Source organism: Sparus aurata, chromosome 23, assembly GCF_900880675.1.
Source record: "Sparus aurata chromosome 23, fSpaAur1.1, whole genome shotgun sequence".
In the NCBI taxonomy this organism is placed as follows: Eukaryota; Metazoa; Chordata; class Actinopteri; order Spariformes; family Sparidae; genus Sparus; species Sparus aurata.
In genome coordinates this window covers 9,771,551-9,794,485 of record NC_044209.1, presented here as the reverse complement: position 1 = coordinate 9,794,485, position 22,935 = coordinate 9,771,551, and the positions used below count along the sequence as shown (strand labels likewise).

Genomic DNA, 22,935 nt, shown 5'->3' with positions numbered 1-22,935 from the left:
GCTGAAGTCTATGTGACCAGTCTGAGGTCTCTGTGACCAGGCTGCAGTCTATGTGACCAGGCTGCAGTCTATGTGACCAGTCTGAGGTCTCTGTGACCAGACTGTATTCTGTGTGACCAGGCTGCAGTCTATGTGACCAGTCTGAGGTCTCTGTGACCAGACTGTATTCTATGTGACCAGGCTGCAGTCTATATGACCAGGCTGCAGTCTCAGTGACAGATTGCAGTCTATGTGACCAGGCTGCAGTCTCTGTGACCAGGCTGAGGTCTCTGTGACCAGGCTGCAGTCTATGTGACCAGACTGTATTCTATGTGACCAGGCTGTATTCTATGTGACCAGGCTGCAGTCTCTGTGACCAGGCTGCAGTCTATATGACCAGACTGCAGTCTATGTGACAGATTGCAGTCTATGTGACCAGGCTGCAGTCTATATGACCAGGCTGCAGTCTCAGTGACAGATTGCAGTCTCTGTGACCAGGCTGCAGTCTATGTGACCAGGCTGCAGTGTCAGTGACAGATTGCAGTCTCTGCAGTTAGCCGGCTTTTAGCTCGCTATTCCAACATGCAGGTGTGTCTATATGCCTATATTTGAAATCTGATCTGTTGCTTAAAATATTCTCAGAAGTGAAGTTAGTGATGAAAAAATGTCAGCCTCGCAGTCTGCCATCAGACAGTCTGATGAGACGCAATGCATTCAGCTGACAATGTGCAGTATCTCTTCCTACAGTAATCTCACAGTACATACTCACAAATTCTTGTAAATGTAGTGTTAATTTCTTGCTTACACAAAATGTGTGCAATGCAAATGAAATGCACTACATACTCAATTTGACCTCATAATAAATATTAAATTCCTCAAAATATCTTTCACCCACCACATCATTTGAGCTTGACTCCACCAATGCTGATGGTGTTGGTGATCAGGGCAGAGGGTTAGCAGTATAGTAAAGTGTTTACAGTCATGAATAAACACTGCAGCTCCTCAGTTGCAGTTCCTGTGTCTTGCTTCTCAGCTTCTGGGCAAAAGTGGAGGGAGAATTACAAACAGACGCACGCTCTGCTCCACCTAGGTTGCAAATTGCAGATAAATATTTTTATTCAGTGCCTTTTTATCAGGGCATCGACCTTGCATTTAATGCTTGTTGTCAGAAAAATAGACTTGAAGCGTGAATAAGTGCTTCGGGTCGTGCTTTCACCCGTGAGACGCAGCAGAGACGTGAGCCTACTTGGAGCCAGTGCATTCGTTGCATGCATTGAAAAAAGAGTGAGTTAAAAAATACACATATTATACACATGAGGTCTAGACACAGGGTAGTAAGAAATTAATATTACCTTTTTTATTTTGCACTGAATATTTAATGACATAACTAAGACTCTTTGATGCACTTTACTGCTGTAAATATATATTCGCAAATAGCCTCCTCCAGACTGAAAAACATTCAACTTTATTTTCAAATTGCTGAGCACAATGTGTGTGTGTGATGTGTGAGCATGTCCCAGAAGTGCCCCCGGATTATGTTCCCTGGTCACCCCTTCTGTCCTTCAATGTTGGCCTTTTGGATTTTAGCAAAGCCAGGATCTGCTGTACAAATGGCAAATAATGTCTCTGTTTGCAACCCGCAGAGCAGCCTGAGGGCGCGTTGGTGATCTGCTAAACGGTGGTCTCTCTAATCATTTATTTAGCTGCGGCCTATACAGCAGGTGAAACTATTTCATTTGGGCATCTAGACAAACACATTATGGACAAAGACACAGGGTGTGTCCACATTTGCAGCTATTACTGAACAAAAATCATCACAGGTTTCCATCGTTGACATATTAATGAATAATGTGCGGTTAGAAGCTAGTGGGGGCGGAGAGGCTGTGGGGTTTATGAGGAAGATAACAGAGGAGGGAAGCGGGGGGGTGGGGGTGGGGGGGTTGTAGGATGTAAAATGAGGATGAAGGTGATGGATTGAAAAAGTGATGACTGGAGAGAGGGAGGAGCGGACAGATAGGTGAGTTGTAGTTTGACCATCATGGCTGTCATGTAGAGATGAGAAATCTCAGTTCCCCTGTCATTTTCCATTGACTCCGTGTTATTTCACAGCAGCCTGCAGGGACTATTATATTGTTTTCGGTCCAGCTCAAGGGTGAGACATCAGAATCTCTTTTCCTCTCTCACTCTTCTCCATCCATCATCTTTCATTGTATTTCTTTCTTTCTTTCAATTAAGCTTTATCGGTATGAATGTTAAAAATCACGTTATTGCCAAAGCTTGATTAAATATTTTAAATATCATACTTGACATAAAATAACTAAAACAGATGATCACAAGGGAGAAAATACGTTTTATGCACACAAACTCTTATTCACTGAGAAACCCAGCCAGCGTCAGTGTTGCGTCACACTGATATTTATAACTTTGATACAGCATTGGTATAATTAGAACGCACATATCGACTGTTTGACTGCTGCCAAATGTGAGTGTGCGTATGGGTATGAGTGCTTTTTGCATGTATGCAGCAGGATTTCACTTTAAGACTGATGGCACGTTTTGACCCTGCTGCTACGACGCTGAAGATTTAACCTCTGAAACTGTTTTTTCTTTTTAACATTAAATCCATGGCATTTTTTCCATGTCCATTTTGTTTTTAAAATTGAGACCCATGAGTGTCTCAGCATTTGGTGCAATTCTTGTAACGATGACACATCTGAAGTACGTGATTCACTTGGTTATGAAAACAAAAAAGTGAAGGATTTGACTCTGCGTTGGCACCGCTGCGACCAGCTGAAAAACAATACAAATAAAAAAGTTGAAAGAGTATTACAGTATTAGAAAGCCAGGCATGTCTCCAGTGATGATGGGAGGCGTCCAGAGTACTTAAAAAAAGACGCAGGTAACGTATTGAATCGAACGCTTGCCGTTGGCTCGACAGACAGCACAACCGCTCCTACAGCAGAGGTACCTCTCGTGTATTATCATAGTGTCATCATGTGTTGTAACTGCAGGCCTGAATCCTGATTGATTTTCATTACAGCTCAGACACTGTTACTAATCCTGAGTGCAAAAGCACAAACACAATCCTCTTCAGTGCGCAGATAGTACAGTTACACTCTGCCGCGGCTCCTGCTGTAATGCATTTGAGCTTTTTATGAAGTGTTTTTAACACGTCGCCCCGGTCCATCGATTAAAAAATGCTAAATAAGGTAACCAAGGTGCCAAAACAAGCGTGCTGCCGCTGAAATCAGAACAATAGGATGAGTTTGGGAGCTGGCAAACTGCGGATGTAGACAACGTAGTAAGTTATAGCTTTTATGTTAAAGGACAAGTTCGCCTAACAATTTAAATTCACTATCGGCTCACTCCATTACCAATTGAAAGTCTTGGTCCACAAAACATTTCACAACGAAAAAAAAAATTGAGAAAACTTTAGCTACACCCTCAAAGCACGGTCATGCACCGCTTAGCGTGTTAGTGTGCTAAGGCTTTAGCTTAGCAGCTACAGTAAAGATTTCAGCATTAAAAGGGGGTGTAACAAACGTCTTTTTCAAATCAATTTGGGATCCCATGGCTTCCCTGGACTTGGATAAAAGCCCCTCCGTTGCTGAATGGAGCCTTTTTCATGTTTTTCTTTTTGGTTGCTGTTTTCTGTTGTGTATTCTTTCAAGTGTATTTTGTATGAGTGTGGCGTGTGTGTGTGTGTGTGTGTGTGTGTGTGTGTGTGTGTGTGTGTGTGTGTGTGTGTGTGTGTGTGTGTGTATGCGTGTGTGTGCATGTGTATGGGAGGGGTTGGTAGGGGGGTTAAAGCGAGGCGAGCCAGAGACAAAATGATGTAGTGGCGCTATCGACTGCAGACCCTGAACCCCTGCAGTCTCATCAATCATGTGACATGTTACAAACTAACATATAGAGTAACCCCCCAATTAGCTTCCAGGGAACACCAGGAACACACTGTGTGAAGAAAAAATCCAGCGCAAAAAACCCGAACCACACAGTAAAGATTCCACATTTCAACAATCTATTTAAGCCCTGTATCACTGAATTGTTAATGAGGAGAACACTGACCTCTGTTAATAATATTTCGGATAACAGTGTGTCGTCTGTTTATTAACCGGGAGTCGGATGAGAAATCTTGCATCGGTTTCATCCCATTAAAAAGCTTAAGGTCGAGATAAGATCGACCTTATGAATCTTAGCACAAAAACTGGGAAGAGAGGAGAAACAAATCTTTTGTTGCCGTCATGTAAACAAGATTTAGATGCAGGCTGGAAGTAGTCATTATGCTGTGTGGGACACTGTTATTGCAACAGACTCAGCACTTTGAATTTATTCTCGATGATTTCAGCAGTTTCGGTTCAGTGTTTTGTTTCTGATTCCAACAACAAAGTGATTGGATTGGTATTGAACAAAAAAAAAAACAACAACTGAAGGGTGAACAACAAATATTCCTCTGAAACAAAGCTGCAGTATTTATAATGAACGGTGTTGGAAGATGGACGCGGAACTTGCAGCTAAAGTACAGCGTAAAAAGTATTGCTATAGTGACAAGTCATGTATTAAAATGTTAAAGGAAGCGGCATCAAAATCTACTTGACCTGCCAAAAGTGTACATGTTGCAGCTGGCAGATGTGGGGATCATTTGACATTTTAATCACTTCATGTACAGCTGGGTATAATTTGTGAATTTCCAAAACACAGCATCATACGTACCAGCAACGGGCGCATTGCACCTTCATTGTATGCTTGCTGTTTGGTTAGATTTGGGAAAAGATAATGGTTTGCGTTGAAATACCTACTGCAAACATAGCGACAGTATATGTGTTCGACAGAAGTTACATAACATATGTGACTTAAATTCAATACATTAGTAAGTTAGAATAATTGTTTATTTTCGGTTTCACACTGGACACAAACAGCAGTCTCCTAGTTTTGTAGATCTGACCTCATTGGCGGATTCAGGTTCATAGGCGGAAAGGGCACCAGCTGTGTGTGCGGTAGGGCACCAACGCACAGAAAGTCATGATACACTTATAGTGAACTGGACAGGTACCATTAGAGGGCATTTTTTTCAAATGAAGGGGCAACCTAGAGGGGCCTGTACCATGTGCAGGCATCCAAGAGAGCACTTTGTGGCATCTTTTTCAAACATGGCGCCACCAGAGGGGGCAATTACCGCACAGTAAATTCTTTACCAAGTCTTTGTGATGAGGTAAATAAAACTGACGGACGAGAAAAACAAGGAAACTTTCTTGTTTAAACTTTTTCATTACTCTCCCTCCCTCTCTCTCTTTCCCCCTCTCTCTTTGTCTCTCGGCCGGTATGAGAGCAAGATGAATAACCCGGCTCTCCGACCCGATAGGTGAGAAACTGCCGGCGAGATTGCTCTCAACATATATTGGCACCACGCTCTGCAGCCCTGTCGCAACAAGTTTGTGTGTGTTATTGTGTGTTTCGGTGAATATGTGTGTGTGTGTGCACTGTTGGTAGAGAAAAGCAGAGGGTGATAGGTGAGAAGTTTCGAGAACCAGCCCATGCAGGAAAATGTGTATAATACTGTCAGCATTGTGAATGATGAAGCACTAATTTGTTATCAGATAACGGCTGCATTGATGACTTTAGTCGCCTCGCCAGCCACTACATTTACAGTATATGTTCTCCTATCGTGCAGCAAAAACTTGCTTGGAAAAGAAATTGGGGCTGAGAGCAGCGAGACAGAATAAAAGGATTTGAGAGGGAGAAGGAAGAAGATGGAGACAAAGAGAGACCAGCGGGGAATGAGATGAGCACGAGCATGCCAAAAAGCAAACAGAACATGAGCAAGGATGACTGTAAGGGATGAAAGTAAAGAGCAAAGTAAAGATGTGAATCGCTCCTTGCTGCGCCATCCTGTTCCCTCTTCCGAGTCCCCCCTCATCCACTCTCTTGTTTCATCTCTGCACATAATGCAAAAGACTCCAGACTGTTCGGGCGAGCTAGCAGGTAATTATTTTCTGGACTATGAGAAAAAAGGAATGGGTGGAGATGGAGGTATACAGTGGGATGACGGAGGCTGGAGAGATGAATGGCAAAAGGGGATGGATCCCTTTCTCTTGTTGTAATCTGCGTGTTATGTCTACGCTTCGGCGATGGCGTTTAGTGATAAGAGGCGAGAGGTGATTACCGAGGAGGTGCCGCGACGGGCAGAGGATAAGTGGGGAAGGAGATTAAAAAAAAAACATGAAGCAAAACGAGGGAGGAGGGAGGAAAACACATCGACCCAGATAACAACAAAACATACCGGATGAGGTCTGTTGCTAAAAAACACCTGTTAGGAGTTATTTTGGCCACTGTGATTTAGTGACTCATTAGCAACAGTAGTTTACATGATCTGCAGCTAGGACGATTGGAGAAATATGAGAAGTATCCAATAATTAATATGGAGAGCAGTTAGCGAGGGATGATATGGAGACAGAGTTAGATCAGCTACGAAGAACTGGTCACATTAATATATTAAAATCAGATGATTTTAGTAGATCGTGAACAGCGTTGTGGGAAACGCACAGAAAAAAACAATATGCTAAGCAGTTAAATATCACTTGGATAGTAGCAATATATAACACATAGTAATATAAAACGTTTCTAACGGGATTTTGGTCCACTAATAGCATGTTACCACCTGAGATTAAGTGTTTGTGTGTGTTTTCATCCACACCACGGCACTTGCGCCACTGTGCCACCATTAAGATTTCCCCCGCAGAAGAATCGTGTTCCCAATGCAGGAATGTCAGCGGACGCCGAGGGGTGTTTGTGGTCAAGCTTTGCCTCTGACTACAGTCAGCACCCACCAGGGAGCAGTTTTTTGGCACTTCAGCGTTGGCCTCATTTTTCAGCTCCAGAGGCTGCAGCTTGCATGGTTGACCGGGCTGATAAATTCTTTACACATCTAATGTAGGGTGTAGTCTTTTAGGCATTTACAGTTCAAACATGGACATTATGAACACATCGTTTGTAAATAATTACAGATGTATAGTTATGAGCTAATTTCACACAAATGCACAATAACTTTCCGACACCTGCACTTTACTTTCCCGCGGTATCAGCAATTCTACCTGAGTGAAATGTTTCAGTATTCACCCCGTCTCTGACAGAAGGATATTAAAAGATGAAAAGGAAACACAAGGTGGAAGGGGCAGACCGCAAAGAAATGAGGATATGCATAATAGCTGAGAACGGTGAGATAGAGATGAATAAAAACGAGATAGATGGACGGAAAGACAGAACGCGACAGCTGGATGGAGGTGAAAACTGCGTCCGTGGTGAGTTAGAGGAGCAGGAAGAAAGAGATATGACCGGCTACAGTGCACAGAGGGCGGTAATGCTTGCAACTGTGCGCGCTCCAGCAAACAGCTACATGCACGCAAGTTGATTTTCTGTCAGGGCGACTTGGAGTCAGCGTCAATCTGCCAGGACAAGACCATTACCAGGATCAGTGGAGTGAAAACAGAGCCCACGTTGGATCGCCCGTTCCCAAAACTCCCATGTAGACTACCCACAACAAACACCGACACACCAGAGAATCAGAGACACACAGCGTAACACACACAGTCAACACAGTCTCCGGTTATGAGCAGTTAGCGAAAACATTGTTCGACCAAATGCGGAGGAGAATATATTTACGCACTTAAACAATGGAGCCTCCCACAAAATCCTCCTACGGCGGCTCCAAATTCACAAAGTCAAAAGTGACACAGATTGTTCACAGCCCACAGCCACGCTCAGAAAAAAAGCCTCTCATTATGAAGTAATCAGTCTTAATGAATCTATAGTTCATCTCCTGTTCGAGCATCAAGTGGGATACGGTGTTTGAGGTACACATCCTGTAAATATCTCATTTGGTTGTGTGGGCTGTAATGAGGAACTGATATAAATATTTACTGGGGGAAGTGGGACGGTGAAGAGGAGGCATGACTTTTTTTGCTAAAATTAAGTCTAAGCAGGGATGAGAGGAGAGGAGGCGACTGTAAGATGGGCTGTTGACACTTAACTCGAGTGGAGAGTCGAGGGAAAAGGTTAAACATTCTGCTGTGGCTTTTTGGGGAAAAAATATTTTTACTTTGAGCTTTGAAAAGGATGCTTTCACTGTCCTACAGGTTTCACTATGCAGGATTTTGCTTTGTCATTAAGCTGTTGTATGAATTTTGTGCAAATCTATCAATTCAAATCTATGAAAACTTTAATTTGTTCCATTTAACATAGTTTTAATTTCTAAAACTCCAAGTTCCATTGACAAGCATTAAAGTTTACCCATTGCTCTTCATACTGTCTCACAAGTAGCCAAGTCATATGGAGAAGTCAAAAATTACAATTAAGAATAAATTAAATATCAGTAGCCCAATAGATACATTAATTTGCCACTTAATGCATAAAATAATAATAATAATAATAATAATAATAATAATAATAATAAATATAGTAGAAATGAATTCATTAAATGTTTCATATGGTATTCATAGTTTAATTAGCTTCTGTATTTATTTAATTTTCCATTTTATATTTATGTTTATATCTATATTTACCTTTAAAATGTATTTATTCATATATACATTTCAGAGCTATTTTCTCTCTATTCATTGTCACAAACATATTTATTTCTGTATTTTGTTTAAACTTGTTTGTTGAGAGAAGACAGTTGAAACAGATTTCAATTTATGTCACACGGTATGTATTGATGCATACATGTATAGGATTATTGTTTGTTATATCTAATGGCATATTAATTATCTAATTTATTCTATTGAGCGGTATATTTATTTATCTACTGATCTGGTCCCTCCAAAATATTAATGTGCATGTAACCATGACTGGGGAAGCTAACTGGGACAGACTGTTCTGAGCTGTAGTGTGCTTAGTTGAGAGCAAGTCACAACACTATTTCATTTTAATTACTTTGATTGTGTTGTGACATCTTTTATCAGTGTTATTATTGTGTCATGTGTCATTTTGCTTTTGAACCTGAACATCTGCCTTTCACCTTTTTCAGCCTGATAGCAGCACATGCGTGCTTTTACTGTCCTCTGAGGCCTCAGGTATATGTATGTATGTATGTATGTGTAATATATATATATATATATACATACACACACACATATATATACCTGAGGCATATATATATATATATATATATATATATATATATATATATATATATATATATATATATATATATATATATATATATATATATATATATATATATATATATATATATATATATATATATATACACACACATACATATATACATACATACATACATACATACATACATACATACATAATTATATGTACCTGAGGCCCCAGAGGACAGTCAGATCAAGACAAAGAGGATGAGATGAAGAGACAGTAGGATCCTGGTCGGGCATGGCAGTCCCCAGTGTGCTGTACGTGCTGGATGCTCTCCTGCCCCCAGCACACATGATTCAAATGAACAGGTCGCTATCAGGCTTCTGCAGAGCTCGATGACAAGCTGATCATTTGATTCTGCTTTTTGAAATATCATAATCATAAAGGGCTGGATGTCCCAGGATAAAGATTTACAAACAGCGGTTTACTGTATTTAAAACTGGGAGAGTAAAGCAAAGAAAAAAGGAGAAAGAATAGAGACCCAGTGGTGAACGTAGGGTGTCGTTGAGCCACTGCAGCAGCAACAGTTGAGCTGAGGAAGTTGAGCACTCTGCAGCAATCTGTCTCACTGAGCTGTGCTGCACTGAGGTGTGGTGTGGAGTTACAATCATAACACAACTGATACAGCTGCTTCTGTGGGAAACGAGTTTAAAAGACACTGTACACAAAGAAATTAGCCCTATATATCTCGGAAAAGTACTGACATTTTTTAAATAAGTAAGAGCTGCACAGCTTCATGGTAAAAAATACTTAATTATGGTGTTAATCTATGAATATACATCACACTCTGAGATAAACATACATGTGAAATCTGTATTTGAAAAGTAATAACTCATAGAAGTATAACAGGACTTAAACATGAAAATATTTGAGTAGAGTACAATTACCTTCTAGTTGTACTTAAGTGTAGTACTTGAGTAAATGTCATTAGGTACATTTCACCACTGCCCACATGACATTTCACATTTCTTAAAGCAACAATATGTAACTGTTTTATGTTAAAATAACACTTGGCCCCTCTCTGCTTGGTTCCGTGCTACCTAACTTCACGTCAGTACACCACAACCACCGCACCAATTAGCACAGATTTTTGTGAAACTGGATCATATTTTAAGAGAGAAAAATGTTTTCTGGTCTCCTCTCCGATGTCCTCGGGCTGCTTTGCTTCGACTTTCTCTGATAACTGCAACTGCGGCGTGGCGTAGCTACAAGTTAGCTCCTGCTAGCTCACGCAGTTACCCAGTTTGCTATGTTTCCAGGTGGCGTTAGCTTGGCACTAATGCCTGAGCATGCATGCTTACCTCCATTGACGACTGTTGTGATGCACTCAGAAGTGCTTGGGGGCGCCACATCGCACAAACTACTTATTACTACATAATGTTGCTTTAATCTCTCTAGATGTTGAACAATATCCAGTCAGTTTATAAAACATTCATTGACAAGGCTTTTTATTTTTGTTTTTCCGTCAATATCTGCACCTGACAACTAAAACATCACCCGATTTTCTTTTTCCTATCTCATGGCATATTTCCTCAAGTATAAATTACGATCTGTAATATCAATCATATTCCTTTAGCAGCGCATGAATAGCTTCAAAGGGGTTCAACCAAAGAGACGAAAAAAAGAAAACTTCAATTAGCTGAGAACAAAGCTGTGAGTTTTAATCACTTTTAGAGTCCAACTCACACGATCACTTTGGCCTTGTGTGTTTTATAATAAAGTGGCAAAGTGAAGGTATGAAAAGCTTAAAGTGAAATATTTATCACACCGTGAAGGCACAAAAGTAAAAAAAAAAAAAAAAAAAAAAAAGAAGCAAACACTCCCATGTTGAAAATATTCAGTTCAGTTCGGAGGCTAATGAAGGGCAGAGACAATAACAAGTAAACTGTGCACTTCTTCCATTCCGCAGCAGCATCAAAGAGTTTATTTTGGTTCCAGATTAAGCATGGAGGAGGAGGAGGAGGAGGAGGAGGAGGAGGACCACCTTAGCTTAACAAGTCTCACTGCTTTTCTAAAAACAAACACACAGGCTCGTGTTATTAATGCAAGGTGAGTGCAGCTTCTAACAAAAGGAGACGATTCAGCACCGAAGCCCGAAGACACGTTTTGCATCGGTGATGAGTTTCTCTGTGAGTCCATTTGAAGAATTGTTTGATCTACTTTTATGTCGTTTCCTCCGTTTCTTATTTGATATTTTAATTGATTTTTTTTTTTTCACCTTACCTGGAAACTTCTTAATGAAACTTCCCATCATCAGTTTATCCCTCCCCATGGGCCTCCACACGCGCACAAAAAAGTTAATTTGGACCAGCATGCACCTCGCTATCAAACGTTAGATTCATCTGTCCGCTGCTGCAACATGAGCGGAGCGGAGCCGTGTGTGCACATGTTTGTCTCCGCCCTCTAAACACCTGTCACTGCCGGTGATGAAAAGCACCGCTGCGGCCGAACAATAAAGGAAATAGAGAGCACTGCTGATGAAACACAATACAGTAAAAAGAGCGGAACGGTCCGATGGAAGTGGTTGTTTGGATCCCCGGTGGGTCATTCAATCGCCTGTGCCCTTGAACACATGGCTCTTCAGTGGAATAACTTATGATAAGTGGTATAAGGCTGTTAAAGGGAATGAGAGGTACGTGATGCTGCATGTGTGTGTGTGTCCAGATATATACAGATTTAGTTATGAGTGGACACTTATTCCACAAAAAGACCTTGCATTTATTCTAAACATGGGCCGTTTGACGTGATTTGTTTAGAGTTTCCCTCATCGAAATGCAGCTCTCCAGTCACTCCTGGATTTATTTAGTCGGCTTTAACAACAGCCAGACGTCACCACGGTCACAGAAAGCCCTAAGTGTTAAAGGAACAGTCCGCTCAAAAAGAGGATTCAGTCACCATCTACTGAAAGTCGGGGAAAGTTGCATCCGACGCCTCGGAACCCTGTTTTTTTGTTGTTGTTATTTACGTCCCCATCCACACTTTTTAAGGAAGATGCTGCAAACCTGTTTTGCTGTGAAGCTCCTGAACTGTTCTGAAACCAAACCCGACTTCCCATCAACATGGGTCGAATAGATAATGACTGAATTTAAATCTTTTTTCCACTTATCCCTTACACAGAGGCTGGTGTGTGTTGTTGATACTCTACCTGTTTATTCATGCTGTGCTGGTCTGATGCTAACCCTTGCAGTAAATCATGCCTGGCACTGAGATTATTTATGCCGTTGGCTGATAAGTATCGTTTTATTGCATTTAAATTGCTAAATGCAACAGTGGCCGTGCTTTGATTAATGCTGCACAAACACATTTCCATAGATATATCTTATAAAGGTTGACGCGCCAAATATTTATTGGCCAACACCTTAATTGCACTGGCACTGATTAGTGCAGCCACAGTGCGCAAGGTGGTCTCAAAACAGGGCTTTTAGGCCCCTTGTTGTCTACACATTCAGTCACCTCAACGATGCAAAATGTCAGCTTTCAACTTTCAGCTTAAAAGTCTGTTTACTCCACCGTACAAGCCCTTGTGTACTTCCACTTCTTTTCCTCTCCCTCTGAATTCCCCCTTCACCTTCAGTCTGTAAAGTTGTGAGTGGAGCTAAGCTGTCGTTAATTGAAAATTGGCATATTCATTCCCACCGCTGAATCGGGTATCAACGGAAATATTTTATTCTTAATTTTGCTTCGCAGCACTTTCCACATGACAGACGCAGCAGTGGCAGACAGACCGAGAGCAAAACAAAAACACAAACAGTCGCTTGGGAGGTGAGAAGCGGTGTAATGGAGGGGGCGACTGTACGGTGATTATGAGCACAGGTTTGTGTGTGTGTGTGTGTGTGTGTGTGTGTGTGTGTGTGCGTGAGTGTGTGTATGCACATGTGGGCATGCATGTTTTGTGCCATACATCATTGCACCGCTGCCTGTTGTGATTGCCTGACCCAAGGTTTCAGCGCATTACCACCTTAACAGCTTTGTGGTTGGATTTATTTGTTGAGTGCACACACATAAACACGCGCACGAACACACACACACATAGGCCCATCGCATCTTCGCACTTCAGCTGGGTCAAAGTGTTTCTCTGTCAAATGTTTGCAGATTGAGAATGAATTTTAAAATGTGATGCCCATGAATAGCTGTGATAAACAATTTTCCGCAGGCGTCATCAATTCGGCACAAAAACACCAAGACGAAGCCTCACACTGTTTTTTGTTTTTTTTTTTTCTTCCACAGACGAAATCATTACTTCATATCTGATCATCAGGCTCTAAAATTCAATGCAGTTCTTTGGTCATATTGATTATTCTTTCAATTAGCATAGGCATTGTAGGCATTTGTTTTTTTCTTTCATTCATACCAACGTGCAACAGCCTTAAGCTCAGACTGATTTTGTGAGATAGGCATAAATATTGTTCTTCCATTTTCAACTCTGCTTGTTTTGTCTGTTTGCTTCCTCTTGTGTCTCTTTGCTGATGCTGTGCTCAAAGTGCCGCCTCCAAAAAAAAATTTACCTTTAAAGGTGGCTGTGGTAAGAGAGGTTCGTTTTTCTTGAAAAAGTTTGTTTGCTTGAATGGAAGAGGCCAGTTGTAAAAAGCACTGAGTGTCTGTAACTGAATCTGCCTTCACAGCAGTTTAACAACAGGGTAAAACTTTACAATAAGGTACACTGTATGTTATTACTCAGGAGTGAGTAAGGAATGAATCAGGAACGCCTTGATAGTAAATGAATCTTTATTTACTTAATAACTGTGATTTGAGGACTATATAATAGATAATGATGGGTTACTAGAGAACAGACTAAGAGATAATAACTCATTAGGTAATGATCATATCATTAATATTGGGACAAACTAGTAACAACTCATTAGTTAGTAATTACTTTATCTTTCGTTACTCTTTATATGCAGCTTCAGATTAAATTAAATATGAGTAATTATTCATAATTGAGTAGATTAATAAATAACTAATTACATAATTATTAGTTACTCTTTTTGTGCAGTAAAACATTAGACTGAGCAGTTGCCCAGTGACTCATTAAAATACTAATTACTTAATCCTAATTACTTAATCATCATACATGCTCTTTTTGTGCCTCATTAACAATTCCTGATTCATTCCTTACTCCCTCCTTAGTAACTTATCACATTTGTGTACATTATTGTACAGTTTTGCCAACAACAATTCCATCCCTAAAAACAAAAAACCTTAGACTGTCATTATGTGTTAATAGAAAAGTCAAAATGTCTTCAAAGTTTTCAAAGACAATCATTCTCCATGCAGCCTGGTCACAAAGCTAACCAGTCATCCACAGCTAACAATGGCAAATCAGCAAATTTGCCACAGCATAGTCCTTCACTCATCAGCACCTCCTTCTCTCTTCCTCCATCCCGCCATCCCTTCCTCGCTCCCTCATGCTCCAGCAGACTTGTCACATGGCCCTTCATCACTGGGCTCTGGACTCATCACTGCTCTGGTGTCATGGTCTCTGTCTTCACATACACCAGCCTCAGCAGGTACAAAGTGAATAACTCTGATAGACACGAGGGCAGTAAAGCATCTCTGCATCAATATTCACTGTTTCACCAACATCTTCCTTACCTCTGTTCTGTTCTCTTTTATTCTTACGTTCTCGTCTTTTTTATTTATCTTCTTTGTTCTGCTGCATGGTCGTCACTGACCTGTTCTCTCCTGTGAGATCAGAGACACTTTCTCAGTGGGACTCTGCCGTGGTAAGTTCAAAGAAGGGCACGTTCACAATGATTCAGCTTTTGTCACAGTACCTCTGCCTCTTTTAAATTATTGCTGAAAATGAAGTGCTGCAAGGCAGACAGAGGGGCGCATTGGATAACGCAAAAACACACTTCTTCTGACAACACTTTCGTCTTACGGGCAACAAGTCAGCCTGACAACCTGCGGTGGTACAAGACATATTTAAATCCTTCATCAAGGAACTTGATTCGGGCAGCCCCTACGGACAATAATATATCTCACTGATGATCTTGTTTGCTTATCGAGGTCATGTAGAGGCATCAGTATTAAATGTAGTATTTCATAACCAGTAAAATATATAATGTTGAAGAATTCTGCACTAAAATGCCTTAAAACGACTAGACCTATATTTTGCTGAGTTGCATATTAACATTATCCCAAATGTTTTCAATGATCAAACTCAGACGATCCCACAAGTTTGTTCAAGGTGGGTCAACATGTGAGTAAACTTGTGACTTTGGGTGTTTATTCCTCCAGAGGGTCTGGCTCTAGCCCTCCACTCTGCCTGTCCCTCCCCATACAAACACTCGACAAGTGTCTTTTGTTTGATTTCGATAGAGAGACTCCTAGCAGGAGAGCAGATGCATGTGCATTTAACTACAGTGCAGTAAAAGGTTCAATATTTTCTCTCAAATGTAGTGAAGTAAAAAGTAACTTAAAAAGGAAATATTACTACTCACATAGTACTTGATTAAATTTATCAACTTGCTTTCAGCCACTTTTGTCATGACAAAACTGATCAGCTTCTATAATTCAGGTCTGGTTAGACAAATACAACTATTTCATGAAGGTTATGGAAATACCACCATCATGTTGGAAAGACAGACAGGGCAACTGAGACAGGACAAAAACTGTTGTCCGCATTTCAAGTCATGCTCTTTGTTGACCATCCGCTCCGACTGCTATAGAATTACACAGTGTTTGTGTCTTAATTCAGCACATGAAATGTAATTAAACAGAGAAACTATTAGTCCTGGAAGCAATATATAATTTGAGAAAACAAAAATCAAAAGCAAACAAAGGTAAATGTTTTCTTATGTCCACATAAACATACATTTATAACATCTCCAACTCTGTTTAATTAATTTGCTCTGATCTCACCCCAAGGTTCACCTGGATGAGTATTCAGCATTGAATAGCCACATTCCCTGTATAAAAGCTTGAATACAGATAGATATGCCAGAAGCCCTGAAACACTGGACGTTTGCCCACAGAGGCTCAATCGTCATAATGTGATAGCTGGTAGGTTCCAGTATCGATAAATCTTATGTGCATTCATTCATTTGACGTGAATTTGCAGCGAGTTGTTTATTCGGTTTTAAAGAGGACTGATGATACTCAAGGAACTGTTTTCTTCCAGGAAGGTCAAAGTAAACGGTCTTGTATCAGTGTCTTGCTCCAGGCCACTTCAGCAGGACAGATGGCTATCAACATCTGTACTGCTGATTGTGAGGTACGTACATGTCAACTCTGAGAAAACCTCAAGACAGACGCCGAACATTTCTCCTGACAGTACGACCTGCATGTGAAGACAGCCGACCAGATATCGGGGGAAATCTCCAAAACAATCCCTTGATATTAAAATTCACACACGGATGTTTGACTGAGGGGCCAGCCTCCATTGTGTTTTGGGCGGCTCAGTGCAATCTAACATTAATAAGCACTGGTGTCCACTGTTGTCCTCCTCTTCCTCTTCCTCCTCTTCAAATACCTCCCGTGGAAGAGGAGATCCGGTAATGACAGGGCTGTAAAGGAGCCCCCGTGGCCCGACTCTTAACACTCGATAGGCTGGCCGGTCACACCCAGCAAACACGCTGTCTCTCTCTCTTCCTCCCCCCTCTTCCCACACACACACACACCACACATTCAAACTCACACCCCTGCCCTCCGTACTAGAATTAGCCGTTGGCTGCACTCCAGTCAGATCCGCTCAATATTCCACCCTTCCAAAAAACCACCCCTCTCTCTTCTCATTGTTCACTGGAGGCCGCACATTGCCACAGTCATAGTTGTGTCACAGCAATCAATCACCCGTCAATGTGAAACGGCTACACCATTACAGAGAAAACACGATGCGGCCCTGCACTGTCATTTCCCCCCCCAAACTCCTCCCTCGCTTCCACCTGACATCCGTCCTCAAACTCCATCCTCCTGCTTGACCTCCATCTGCTCCTCTTTCCCCTCATCATCGCACCACTTATCACCTCGCCGTGATTCAGTCTCTTGATTCATTATCCGGCTGGTGACCCGCTCACACATATGCAGAGATACGCGCAGACAGACAAACACACACTTGCACGTTGCGTTTTACTCCCACACAGACATGTACTGTGCTGCACAACTGAATACGCAGACGAATCACTACATCTCAGTCCATTCTGCCTGCGACTGACTGTGTTACACCGACAGATTTCTCAGCAACACAAGACAGTAATCTGATTTCTCTCCAAAGTGAAAGGCACTGCAGTTTGAAAAGTAGTGATACGATTACAGCTACTAATCTCAGTGACACATTAGTTTGATGTGGCTTGTTGGTTGTCTTACTGGGAGCTTAATGAAAGGTTGAAATCTGTCTTGTCTCCGTTCAGAGAAGAAATTGTGTAACATCTATTTCATCAAATCAGATTTATTTGCCAGTGATGCTACATATAATGATGATAAGACTCTATTAGGAAGCGAAGATGCGTGTCTGATTCATCGATTCCTTCACCCTGGAAATATTTTTCCTAAAGATCTGTTTTCCAGTTACCTTCAACGCTATTCACGTGTGATCAAAAGACCACAGAACAAAAATACTCAAGTATGTGTGGACGGGGCCGAAGAATCAGCTTGTTTTGTTCCGTGTCAGAGGGTGTGTGAACCTGTTGTATCTGATATCACTGTGTTGGTGTAATGATGATTCATGTTGTTCCAAGATCCGCCTTTCAGCTTCTGAAAAAAAATTAGGAGACCTACTTCCCCAGTTTGCTTATCATTTCCCAATTCTTTTCAGTTTTCTCTTGCTGGTTAGGCAACAAAATTCTCAGTTGTGTTAAAATAGACCCTTTGTTTGGTTAGTTTCAGTCACGGCCCAGGAGCGACACCAACACAGGAATATCACATCGTGCATGTGAATCCATTCTGAGGACCTGGAGACTTTTGGCGTGCTGCATGGCTAATGTTATTGATAGCTGCTAGTCAGTCACTACCTCCGAAACGTAAGCCAGGCAGGCCATAATGTCTCATCTCCTATTTCTACAATATGACATGTTGGTGTTGGCTTGAAGTTTCAATGTGGGTCAACAAAGAAATGCAGGGTTTCTCAGATTGTGTAACAATTCCGATTATATTGGGAGCAACAATCATTATTTCACCTTTGTTTTTTGCGAGAAAACATGTTTTTCCATTTCCGTGGAAAAGACAGCAGATTAAAAAAGCTGTGACTTCAGACTGTATAATAATGTAATCTTCATCTTTCACATGGTAATAGTGGCATACATGGCAGAATTTCAAGCTCTTGTTATACTACTAATAATACTTCGAGCCCTGCGTTTCATGTACAGATGCTCAAACCTTCAACTTCTAATCAAAGAGTCAGCTATTGTTCTCAAGCAGTTGTTCATCTTTTGTACAACTGGGTGTTCTCAAGATATAAAAGAGCTCTAAACATGAGTCGCGTTAACGTTGTCTGGGAGGAAACATGAATGGGCCTGTGCATACCGGAACCAGAATGTCAGCAAGCAATGTCAAGCAAATATGAAACAAAATGCATCACATCATGGTAGTTGTTAGAAACATCAGCATCATCAAAATGCTAATCATATCAATCTATCATCTGTCCATTAAACATTATCATTGCCTTCACCCAATATCACCTATCCGTCCATCTTCCTCAGCTCATACCTGGAGTTGGTCATGTCAGTCTGTCCTCCTTGACTCTTCTCCAGCCCAAGCTTGGTGAAAATCCCGACCAACACCATGATGGCCACCACTCCACAGATAATATACACGATCATGTGGGTCCGATCCCGGTCTGGTTCCTGGTGGACCTCCGTGACGGGTTCGGCCGGCTTCCCTGTGTTTGCCCACACGGGTGTGTCGTAGTTGGAACAGGAAGTCTGGTCCAAACTGTGGACTTTGAACTGGCAGCAGAAGCGGTAGAAGCAGGAACCACAACAGAACAGGTAGATGCCAGCGTTACAGTTGAAGGGCGGGTCCCACTGACCCATGACATCATAGTAACCCCAGCAACGGTTGCCGGCAATTGGAATCACTTTGTCCTCCGCCTCTGGCGTCGGTGTTGCCAGCGCGGCCTCGGGCACCACAGTGGGCTCCATTGTCTGGTTGGAAACTTGGGCCAAAGCTTGACCCGATCGCCAAGAGCTCAGTCCACCCAGAGAGGTCAAACCCAGGAGAACAGCCAGCGAGAAGCTCACCAAGAGCGGATGAATGGAGGCGGCCATCCTGGACTTATTCCAATGTCTTGCGATGGCTCAGTGCTGATGTGTATTTGTCAGTGATAGGCCAAAACTAAAGCTCCTAGGATAAAGCAAAAACAAAGAAAGAAAACGTTAGATATCCTTCTGGTCCAGAACACTGAATGCATCTCTGAGTCTTTCAGGTATTCATTGAGAGGGTTTCAACTACATTCAATAGGGAGCTTTCAATTAGTGTTGTGGGAGTTATTACTGCACATGGTTACAGAAAGCGGAATTGTTGCCAAGGGACAGAAGAACGAGTGAGTGAAAGAAATCAATCTCCCATCTCAACATGCTCCTAACAGGAGTGAATGAGTCCCCTGTGAGCAGGCACTCACATGCACAGATGCATCACACTCCCTCGCAGTTTACTGTACGGTGTGTGTGTGTGTGTGTGCGTGTGTGTAGGTGTGTGTGTGTGTCTTTATCAAAGTAAATAAATATCCAAAATATTCAGGAAATGTCACCTTTCACAAAGCCATATGTCGTCAGCAGACAGCAGAGGCGGTTGTAGACAAATCCAAAGCTTGGAGGGAGTCCAGTTTAAGAGGGCGTGTTACGTACGAATGAACTCGCCTCTGGCATTTCCAGCAATACGCTCCCCCCGCTGAGTGGATGAATAATCTGTGAAAAGTGAGAACTCTGAGGTTCCGGGGCGCCGGCGACAAAAAAGAAGAAGGGCAGATTCCTCCGAAATTCACAGATAGTCACGGGCTCCCCACATGAAAGGCTTTTCACTCCGGAGACGGACTCATATTCCTGAGTGGATAACAACTCTACACTGGAGTCAAGTCAGTTCTGATGTCCTGGAAAAAACTCCTGACCGGAGTGAAGTGTTTTTTCCACTGGAGTTTGTCTGTCTCCTCCACTTCTCCCCCTCTCAGAGTTTAACTTGCATCAATCATCCTCCTACTCTCAGTGTCACCGCTCAGGAGAAGCTTTTTTATTTTAGCGGTGGGCATCTTTTCGCTGCCACCTTGGTCCACTTTGGGGAGACGTGTAGCTCCAGTCTTTCAGCCCCTGGTGATGTTAAGTATGGAGCTTTTATTTTGTAGAGATTGGTATCAGATATCGCCTTCCAATCTCCAGACCCAACAGGTCACCACAGCTGCTCAAAAAGTCTTTAAAGCATCACTCCGGGCTGTTGCAAAAAGCTGAAATCCCGTGATGATTACAGTCCGGAAGCGTCCCTCTTGCACCTGAGGCTCACACACACGCACACACGCACGCACACACGCACACTCTCACACACACACACAAACACACACACACTCACTCACTCTCTCGCTTTCTCTCTCTCTCTCTCACACACACACACATTCACACACACACAGCTCAAATCCCCCCCCCCCCCAGTGACAGAGCTCAGAGTCAGTGTCACTCGTAGCTTTTTAAGAGCGACACACAAGCAGTCCAATGGCTTTTTGTTTCCTCGGCGCGTGCGGGGGCTCCTGTTGCTGCCGCCGCTGACACCCCTCCTTTTACTGCGGATCTCGGGGTCTTGTAACAGACCCGGGACACCAGCTGGGCGCTCGCTTGTCTGTCAGCCCCGCTCAGTCCTGCCCTACAAGTGCTAAGAACTGAGGGGAGAGGAGAGAGGAGGAGAAAGGGAGAGGGGAGGGCTGATGTTGTGATACCCCTGATCTTAATGTCTCGGCGTTGGCTGCACACTGAGACTCAAGAGAAGCTTTGAGAAAACAGATGCTGGAATGACTTGACCAGAGTGGAGGATCTCAGCTTATTTCTTTTCGCGGGTTTGGTTTCTTCCTTCCCCAGTTTTTAGATGTAGTCTCTTTGTTGACACTCTGATCCTGATCTCCCCCTTATCCTGTCTTTGTTTGCTTTTTTTGCTCCCCCCACAACTTACCTCACCCTTTTCCCCTCGCAGCCCAAGCTAGGGCTGCTTTATTATCTTTTTTTGTGTCGATCGCTGAGGAAAATATCAGCGTGAGGTCAGGGAGCCTGTGGACTGCCCTCTGCACCCTCAGCGGCGCGCTCGCACGAGCCTCGCTGGAACAACGCTCCCCCGGCCCATACGGACGACAGAGACAAAGTGGAGATGCGACAGCACAACGACAAAAAAAATATCCTGTTTTCAAAAGAAGCCCCCTTTGGAGATATAGGACTGTCTGCAGCAGAAGCTCTCAACAACTCAGTTTTCCAAATTTTCCCATTTGCATCAAGGTATTTTTTTCGTTATGTTTTTTTTTTTTTTGTCTTTTTTTTCCCCCAATCAGCAAAAAAAATGACAAAAAATCTCAAGATGCAACAGTTTTGGGCTGCATATCAGCTCCCAATTTTGGATTTTTGCTGTCAGTTCAGTCCTTGTCCGGCTGCAGCTTCTTTGAAAACAGGCATAATTTGATATATATGTATAGGAGTTTTATATATATATCATATGTATGTGTTTTCACTGGTGCTCTGCTTGTGGGATGCTCCAAACAAGAAGTGGGAAGAGAAAGGAGAAGCAATAAATGCTTTTTTTCCTTTTTTTAATTCCGTCCTCCCCCTTTGTTGTCGCTTCTTCATCAGTGCGTATTCCCTTTTAATTCCCCGCCGCCTCGGTGCGTCTGCGTCCCGTCCGCTCGGTGCTGCTCGCTGCTGCTCGCTGCTGCTCGCTGCTACTGCTCTCTGCCAGGACTGGATGACAATGTCTCCACGCTCTCTCTCTCTCTCTCACACACACTCCTCCCTCTCCAACTCACTCCTCCCTCTCTCTCTCTCTCTCTCTTTTTCTCAATCTCTCTCTCTCTCTATCGCTCACTACTCCCACCCCTCTCTCTGTGTGTGTATGTCTCACACACACACACACACACTCACTCACTTATATCTTTTGTGGCGCAAATGAGCGCAGCTCCTGCCGGCTGACTCTCCTCCTCTGTCTCTCTCTCTCCCTCTCTCTCCATCATTATGTGTCACTGACACTCTCCCCTCCCAGTTTTGTCCCGCGTTTTTTTTGTTTTCCTTCTGGCTCCTGACTATCAAAACTCACTCCTTGTGTCTATCTTCTCCGTCATGTTCCTGCCCTCCTGTTGTTTTTGTACCGAATCATCTGAGTTTACCTCCTGTCCCTCTCACCTTTTCAGTTTTTGCTCTGGCCGCCCCCATTTTCCAATTATTATCTCCTGATTCTGATCCCTTTTCCCAATATGCCTTTCAGTCCTACAAATGGGAGCATTGGTGCTGATGCAGGCACACGTGTGTGTGTGTGCGTGTGGTTGCGCAAACACCTCTGCACACCCTTGTCTTTGTTCGAGCACATCTGGAGCATGCGTGCCGCTGCAGCCTATAGGGGCTGATTTAGGGAAAGAGAGAGAAGGAAGGAGGGGGGGCGAGAGTGAGATAAACAGAGAAGAAGAGAGAGGCGAGAAGAGAGGGAGGGGAGGAGAGGAGAGGACCGAAGAGTGGTTGCCAAAGAGAGAGAGGAGAGAAGGGGTTTGACAGAGAGGAGCAGGGGAGGGAAAGAGGAGAGGAATTATCGCGGGGAAGGGAGGGGGATTAAGAAACACAGGGAGAGCAACTGGAATAGGAACTGACAGAGGGATAGTGGGAGGGAGGGTTATAGATAGGA

At 42.8% G+C, this 22,935-nt stretch overlaps 1 protein-coding gene across 5 annotated transcripts in view; it reads right to left on the bottom strand.

Moving 5' to 3' along the window:
- LOC115575431 (protein shisa-8) overlaps positions 1 to 22,044 on the bottom strand; it is a 111,125-nt gene extending 89,081 nt beyond the window's left edge. For 3 of the 5 annotated variants that reach the window (XM_030407497.1, XM_030407499.1, XM_030407498.1), the window contains exons 1-2: positions 19,832 to 22,044; positions 18,790 to 19,425 (exon numbers count right to left, since the gene is read on the bottom strand). In XM_030407497.1, the coding sequence (XP_030263357.1) occupies positions 18,790 to 19,349 (560 nt within the window). In that variant the 5' untranslated portion in view covers positions 19,350 to 19,425; positions 19,832 to 22,044. The remainder of the gene's footprint in view (positions 1 to 18,789; positions 19,426 to 19,831) is intronic. The other 2 variants (XM_030407501.1, XM_030407500.1) reach the window with 2 other exon arrangements.
- Between the last annotated feature and the right edge of the window lie 891 nt (positions 22,045 to 22,935).